The sequence below is a fragment of the Entamoeba invadens genome (assembly GCF_000330505.1).
Source record: "Entamoeba invadens IP1 unplaced genomic scaffold scaff_1105074726367, whole genome shotgun sequence".
Lineage (NCBI taxonomy): Eukaryota > Evosea > Mastigamoebida > Endamoebidae > Entamoeba > Entamoeba invadens.
The window spans coordinates 260,003-267,597 of record NW_004440445.1 but is presented as its reverse complement, the minus strand read 5'-3'; the positions used below and the strand labels follow the sequence as shown (position 1 = coordinate 267,597).

General features: G+C 36.5%; 5 protein-coding genes across 5 annotated transcripts; 3 read left to right on the top strand and 2 right to left on the bottom strand.

Moving 5' to 3' along the window:
- Positions 1 to 736, top strand: EIN_151920 (GTP-binding protein ryH1, putative; the record flags this gene model as incomplete). Its single annotated transcript, XM_004257978.1, has 2 exons — positions 1 to 142; positions 221 to 736. Coding segments are annotated over 2 exons (658 nt in total), but the record flags the coding sequence as incomplete, so codon positions are not given.
- A 134-nt stretch (positions 737 to 870) lies between these two features.
- Positions 871 to 1,485, bottom strand: EIN_151910 (hypothetical protein; the record flags this gene model as incomplete). Its single annotated transcript, XM_004257977.1, has 1 exon — positions 871 to 1,485. The coding sequence occupies one exon, from the start codon at positions 1,483 to 1,485 to the stop codon at positions 871 to 873; it is 615 nt and encodes a 204-aa protein (XP_004258025.1).
- Positions 1,486 to 1,866: 381 nt separating this feature from the next.
- EIN_151900 (vacuolar ATP synthase subunit F, putative) lies at positions 1,867 to 2,309 on the bottom strand (the record flags this gene model as incomplete). Its single annotated transcript, XM_004257976.1, has 2 exons — positions 1,867 to 2,093; positions 2,144 to 2,309. The coding sequence occupies 2 exons, from the start codon at positions 2,307 to 2,309 to the stop codon at positions 1,867 to 1,869; spliced, it is 393 nt and encodes a 130-aa protein (XP_004258024.1).
- Positions 2,310 to 3,021: 712 nt separating this feature from the next.
- On the top strand, positions 3,022 to 6,141 carry EIN_151890 (hypothetical protein; the record flags this gene model as incomplete). The annotated part of the gene is made up of 2 exons (XM_004257975.1): positions 3,022 to 3,164; positions 3,246 to 6,141. The coding sequence occupies 2 exons, from the start codon at positions 3,022 to 3,024 to the stop codon at positions 6,139 to 6,141; spliced, it is 3,039 nt and encodes a 1,012-aa protein (XP_004258023.1).
- Positions 6,142 to 6,884: 743 nt separating this feature from the next.
- On the top strand, positions 6,885 to 7,595 carry EIN_151880 (hypothetical protein; the record flags this gene model as incomplete). Its single annotated transcript, XM_004257974.1, has 1 exon — positions 6,885 to 7,595. A coding segment is annotated over one exon (711 nt), but the record flags the coding sequence as incomplete, so codon positions are not given.

Sequence of the window (7,595 nt, the reverse complement as noted above, 5' to 3'; positions counted from 1 at the left end):
GAGTAATAACCATCCATTCGTTGTTATTGATGCACAAAGTCCAAAAGAGGCTGAAAAAGTCGTTGTTGTCGGAAGTAAAGGTGTTGGAAAGACTTCTCTTGTTCGTCGGTTGGTCTGTGATTCGTTCACTGACGAGTATGAGGTTTGTCAATTATACATAATAGTTTATTTATAATAAATTTACTATAAACAATACTATGAAAAGTGAAATGACAGACAGACAACAAAAGGGATTGATGTTGTGAAAACAACACTCTGTGGAGACAAAGACTTTGTGCAATTTGGACTTTGGGACACCCCAGGAGTAGAAGCGACTGAGTCCTTTGTTCAGAGGTATGGGCAGAGCACAAAATGCATAATAGTTGTAGTCGATAATACTAAAGAAAGTTGGGTGGCTGGAAAGAAGTGGATTGAAGCCATTCAGAGATGCAAAGAACGAACACCCCTTAAGGAAAAATCGCCGGATGTTGTTGTCGTTGAAACTAAAATCGACCTCGAGCAGAAAGGTGAGAAAGAAGGATACGATGCGGAATTAAAAATGAATGGGATCGAATTGATCAAGGTGTCATCAAAGAGTGGAAATAATATCCCCGGACTAATTGGACATATTGTCAAAGACAAAAACAATAAACAGATGAAAGTAGAGGAACAACAAGTGTGCGACTTTTGGATTGAACCAGAAGAAAAGAGCCGGGCTTGTTTCAGCTGGTTTAATTGTAGAATTACCGACTTTTAATATGATTTTTGTTACTGTTGTTTGTTCTTTGATTTTTTGAGTGCGAATGGTGTGTTGAGTGTAATGCCAAAAAGATAAAATTTCAAGTTTTATTTAATTATACATTTTTTTGCAAACTTGGAATTACAACCCCTTCACTCGACACGAATTGATCCTTCGTGCTTTTCCACTTTCTGTTTGGAAAGTTTTGCAGTAAGGCGCGTTCTTGGTGGTGTCTTCCCGAGCAAATTCACGCCGTCCAAATTCATTTGCTCGTCGTAAATTTCATCTTGATCGGACGAGTTCATGTGGTACCCAATTTTTCTTGAGAGTGAATGGTATGGGTAGTCCTGAGGCGTGATGATAAGTCTTCGATACGGCTCTCCAAGCACCTCCACCATTTCCTTGAAAGCCTTGTTGATTTTCTTCCCCCTTTTATCAAAGACAAAAAAGATGAGTTTGACGTCGTCTCGCAAGATGTACGTCTTGTTCTGGTTGATCCACGACCTCATCGGACCGACCAAGTGCATCTCAACCCATTCGCCGCCAATGAATATTTCGTTGTATGGTGAAAAGTCTATCAGGTCAAAGATTACAGGGATCTTGCTGTATGTCCTTCTTCCGTCTTGCATGAGTTGTGGTCGTTTGATTCTTTCGGTAGTTTTCACTTCGTAAATATCGCCCTTCACATCAAGTGCAAGCTTATGGGCAATTTCTCCGATTACTGAATTACTGTTGGAATAATACACGATCAGAGGCTTCTTTTCCATCGCCTTTTTTCGCTATCATTTCACTCGTTTTTCAATTCTCAAATGTTCGTACGTTTTGCCTTTTTCAATCTTTTTCTTTCACTTTTACAATATAATTATATAATTAATTACAATGATATGTTAATTTTTAATATTGTATATAATTATTAATATTAACACTTTTATTATAAATTATTATATTTTACATACTAGATATTATCTAATAAATACATTACAATAAATTAGAGCTGATTTCCAAAACTGTATTATAAACATATAAATATCAAAATTATAAAAATATAGTACATTATTTGACATCTATAATTTCCTTTGCGTCGACGGACTATGTGAAAGACAACGAAAACGATCACAAAACATTCCATTTGTAGGTGGAGCGGGTGCTTAGTCTCTTCCTGTCATTCTTTTTAATCTCATCATCACACTATCTGTGTTGGGATCGTATTGGTGGTCCTTGGAAGGGATCTCCATAATGACGGGAAGGTATCTATCATACCCATCAAGGATATCTCTGATAGTGTCCGCTATGCTTTGTGTGATTAAGACGATAGCGATGTCCGTTCTGTTTACAAAGTCAGTGAAAGTCGAGACGAGTTTGTCGTGTTGAGTTTCTGTTGATAAGACGAATTGATTTTGAAGGCGTGGAGGCGTTAAAACAAACTGTTGTCGACAATGAAAAAGTTTGAGTGCTTCAGACGATCGACAGACCCAATCCCAGCTAAGAGGAATCCAGTCACAGAATCTTCGTCCCCAATTATCGCTATTTGACAATCGCCCTTTCGCATCTGGGACGCTTGTTTCTGCGCTATTTCTTGCTGTGAAGTCATTGAAATTTTAAGTTCTTATGCATTTTATTGTTTGGTCTTCTTACTCTTTCATTAAGAAAATGGCATTATTCTATTAATGGTAATACAAAAACTGTTTTTGAGTGGTAATTGAGTGGTAGTAAATCGTATGATGGTCTAGAATTCTAATTTGCTTAGAAAACAGTCAGCCTCAGAAAAACTGCAGAAATCGAAACAAAAACAATTTTTGGGTTGAAATTATAAAAGATAGAACTTATAGTATTATATATATTTATTAATTATATTAGATGGATTATAATATAATATAATATAATATAATATAATATAATATAATATAATATAATATAATATAATATAATATAATATACTTTATTATACTCATCAGATTTTTTTAAATTATTAAAAACGAGTTGGTTTAGAACTATATTAATAGTTGTTTATAGTAAATAACAACTAAAAAGAAAGCCACTAAATTTTTCTTTGATAAGTTTCAAAGGCGAACTTGAATTGAGCAAAACATAACCGAAGCAGATGCCCTTATTGTAATAAAATTTTCTATATTTTTTATTAGTACTTATTTCCTCAATTATAGAGTAAAAAATTAGCCATAGAAATAAAAAATAAATAAACGACAAAATAAACAAAAACAGAAGCAAAAAAATGAAGACTTCACCACATCGATGTTTTGAAAAAAAGGAGAAAACAAGAAACTCATAATACAACATCAAACAACATGAGTGAGCGATTAATCCAGAAAATGGAATCGTTAGCAATGACTGGTGACAATCGACTTTGCTTTAATTGTGGTCGAACTGGAACCGCTTTTATTGTTACTGATTTCAACATATTTGTATGCACATCATGTTCAGGAATTCAGTTTGTTTTACTTCATTTCTAGTGGAGTCAAGTGGCACTAAACTATATTGTATTATTAGTAAACTATTCAATAACTATAAGTCGAGAATTTAACCATCGTGTCAAGTCTGTGTCTATGAGTAACTGGACAACCGACCAATTCGACAAGATAAAAAACAGTGGGAATGCCGCGGGGAGGAGAATTTGGCTCGCGAAAAAGCCGTCGAATTTTTCATTACCAAAAGCCGGTGATCAGACTGGGATAAGGGAATTCATTAAGACAATTTTTGTGAATAAAACATACTACAGCGAAGAGACGACGAAACAAGTCCAACTCTCGCCAACACAGAAAACACAAATTACTGGACCAAAGAGATCGACAATGAGATCAAGGCTATCTTATTCGTCGAGTAATAGTCAACCAGTGAATGGACTTTTAGACCTTCCCGTTGAACAACCTCAACACGTTGAAGTAGAAAAAGAAGTGAATATGATCCAAAGCGTCCCACAAAGTAAAAGCGCGAATTTACAACCTCAAGTCACGCAAATTGAACAACTCACACAATCGACACCACCTCAACCGAAAAACAAATACGATATATTGGCGGAACTGAGTATGCAACAACAACAAGAAAGCGCCAGTGTGAGTTCAAATACCGTTTTCGACTTTTTCGGAAGCCAAAAGAGTGCACCTGAAGAGAAAAAAGAGAAGAACGTAACGCCAGAAGCACCACAGGGATCCCCTTTGATGGCAGGAACATCATTTGTCTTTGACCAAAGCGACTTCAAACGGGAGGAAAACGAAATTCAAAAAACACCAATGAAAGAGCAAGACTTGAAGAGTGACGTGTTCGCATTCGGAGCATCTTTTACGACGGAAAAGGAGCATACCCCAACAATGACACCATCATCATCTAATGTGAACAATGTGTCAAATAACAATTCTAAGATTGAGATCTTTGATTTCAACTCGTCAATCACAGGAACAGAACAAAAAGAGGAGAAACAGGAAAGTACAAAGAAATCAATGGAAAGTGATAAAATGACGAAAAAAGAAAGCACTGCCCCAATACCAGATTTTTCTGCTTTTCATTTTGAAGAAAGTGAAACAGAGAAAATTAAAGTCAACGCGGGAATGGCAGTCTTTGGAAATTCACCAATGTTGGAGAGTTTCAATGAAAAAACTAAAATGAACGAATTAAATCAGAAAACAGAAGAAAAAACAGTGGAACAACCAAAGAACAATTTTTCGGTGTTCAATTTTGGAACGCAAGAAATCAAAGAAAATCACAAAAATGAAGAGAAAAGTGAAACAAAGGAAATAAAAGAAGATCAGAAAAAAGATGAAAAGAAATTTGAGACGAAAAATAATTTGTTTGACTTTGGAAGCGCGTTTGGAGAAACGTCTCACAAAATCGACGAAAACCCCCAAAGCGAGAAGAAATTTGAAACTTTTGGAAAAAAAGAACAGAAAAAATCAACGCAATCTCTGTTTGATTTTGGAGAGAGTGAGAACGTTGGTGGAAAGAAAGAAGATTTGGGCGACAAAAAGAAAGAGAAAACAAGTGTACAGAAAGAAGAAAATAATCAACCGATCTCAAGTGAGGCCGCTGTAGGGTGTAAAGGGGGTTGTCTTGACAACATGAGTGCCTCGTTGAAGGAGGTACATAACCCATACGATGACAAGAACAGCATCAGTAGTGAAAAGACTGAAAATACTGAGAAGAGTGAAAAGAACGAGAAAAAGGGGTGGAATGAATCGTTGTTCGACTTCGGTGATGAAAATAAGGAAATTGCAAAAGAAGACAAGCAAGGTGAAGAGAAAAAAGAGGTAATGAAAGGTGAAGGATTGAATAATAACACTGAGAATAAACAGAAGACACCTGAAAACAAGTATGCCAATATGTTTGACTTTGAAACGCATGAGGTGGAAGTAAAACCAATTGAAACCCCACAGGAACAAGAAAAGAAGCTAGAACCCGTCTCTCCTGTGCTACACTTCGATTTTGGAATGCCTGATAATGAAACGAAAAATGATAAAAAAGAAGATCCCGCCATTCCATCTACAAGCTTTGATTTTGGAACAACAGAAATTGAAGTGAAAGAAGACAAAAAAGACGATCCCGTCAACCTTGCGAATAAAGAGAGTGAGAAGAAAGAAGAGAAGAAAGTGGAATCAGTTGTGAAAGTGAGTGAATTTGATTTTGGAAACAGTGATAAGAAAGAGGAAATAAAAATAGAAGAGACAAAAGACATCAAAGATGTGAAAGAAAAGATGCAGCCACAGAAATTCGATAAAACTGAGATTGACTTTGGAGGGTTTTCATTTGATAATGCAGAAGCCCCTAAATTACCGAAATCGGTAATCAAACCAACCAACGGGAGCAGTGGATTTTCGTTTGGAGACACAACGAACAAGGGCTTTGACTTTGATTCTCAAAGTGAAGAAAAAAATGCATCACCAGTTAAACAACCAGAGAGCGTTGAAACACCACAAATCAAGAGTGCAGATGTGAAAACAAAAGAAGACGAAATGTTAGACATTGAGAACGAAAGTAAAGAGGTTGATACATTAGTTGAAAAGAAGAAGAAAGAAATCGTGCAACTACAAGAAGAGATCGCTGGGCTTGAGAAGAAGAAGGCGGAGCTGACAAAGAGAAAAATAGAATTGGCCAATACTCTTGAAGAACTCAATAAACAAAGCAAGAGTAGCGCCGAAGTCCAAGAAGAACAGAAAACCGACGACAAGCCATTTGTTGGCAAAGAAGAAGTTGCCGCGAGTATAGAAAAGAGCGAAGAGAAGAAAGAAGAGAAACACGATGATGAGAAAGACAGAATCGAAAAGGAGAAGAAAGAAAAAGCAGAACAAGAGAAGAAGACTTTTGGCAAAAAGTTTGACAGAGACGCTTACGGGTTTAAAGGAAACCCATTTGTGTTTCCACTCCAGAACGAGAATCAAAATTTGCCTTTCTCTACTATGTTTAGCTCTATCATTTAAATTTACTTTAGTTTGATTATGGTATAATTAAACAATTATAGTTAACTATAAATGTTTAGTAAAGATAACAAATTTATACAAAATCAATTAAATAATAAATTAAACTATCATTTGACAAATAAAATAACAAAAATGTTATTTTGTTGTTATTAAAAACATAAAAAAGAACTGTGAAAACAAAATAGTGTTGCCTGATGGACGGGTTTGTTGATGAGGATTTCGAGAAGCTGAACAAAGTAGTTGAAGGAAAGAAAAAAATTTCATTTGCCGAACTGTCTGAAACAAAGAACACAGACAAAACAGAAAAGAGGCAAACCTTTCCTTTGCGGAACCCCAAGAAACCGAAACGGGGGGAAGTCAAAAGACTTTCATTGATGTTAGAATCGGTCTTGGAAACTGCGGCGAAGCGTGTAATTGATAACAAGACAGAAATGGGAGCATGGACTGCATGTAATGTCGATCCACAACAAGTTCCCTTGAGCAACAACCTTTCAGTTCTCGTTATACTCAATAATATGTTCTAATTTATTTGTTTTCTAAGCCTCAATTATTCTTTCATTCCGTCCTTCTCAATCACAATTTTAATCATTTAATTTTACACGTTATTAATTTACTATATAAAACTATGATTCAACTAAAACATTTTCATTCCCATAGAAATGGCAACTAGTCGTCTCAAAGATGCATCTCATTTACTCAGATTTTTTTGAGTAAAATGAACAGAACAGAAAAAGGTAAAAAAAATGGCTTGTCGCAAGACAATATCAATGCTGGTCGAAACGCCGAACAAAAATCCGCGAACCCAGAAAAACGACATCGAAATCAGGGAAGACATTGCCCGTGGGAAATTTGGATGTGTTGCCATCGCTGAACTCAAGGATAAGTCGTACGACATACCAAAACAGAAACTACGCCCGTCAATGGCACCGTTTAAACCCATCGAACCACCAAGCAGAATGGCCACACAAGTGTTAACAAGACCATCTGTTAAACCACTTAACACTGTATTCAAAGTTCCACTGTCGAAAACGACTTCGACTCTCATGGAAAGGGGCTATATATTGCGGCGGAGTGGGGTGTATGCAAGGGCGTCGATATCGAGAAACCCAAGTAAAGTGGCTTTGAAGCAACAAGTAGTGAGGAAACCAAATGACAAGAACGACTCGGCGTACACGGAGTGCAGAGTGTTTAAGGCTCTTTCGGAGTTGATGAACTTGAGGTACACAAACAACTTCATTTATATGTACGACTGGTTCAAAAGTTACTTTGACGAAGACGAAACGACACAAATGTTCAACATTGAGATGGAGTTGGGAGAAACCACTTTGGCGGAGTGGAAGAAGAAAACAAAAAATGAGCCTGTCAGTTATGACGTCGTCAAAGAAATCTTTTTCAGGTCACTTGGGCTCTCCTGTTGCGCAAAAAGAAATCCAGTTCATGCACACAGAGGGTAC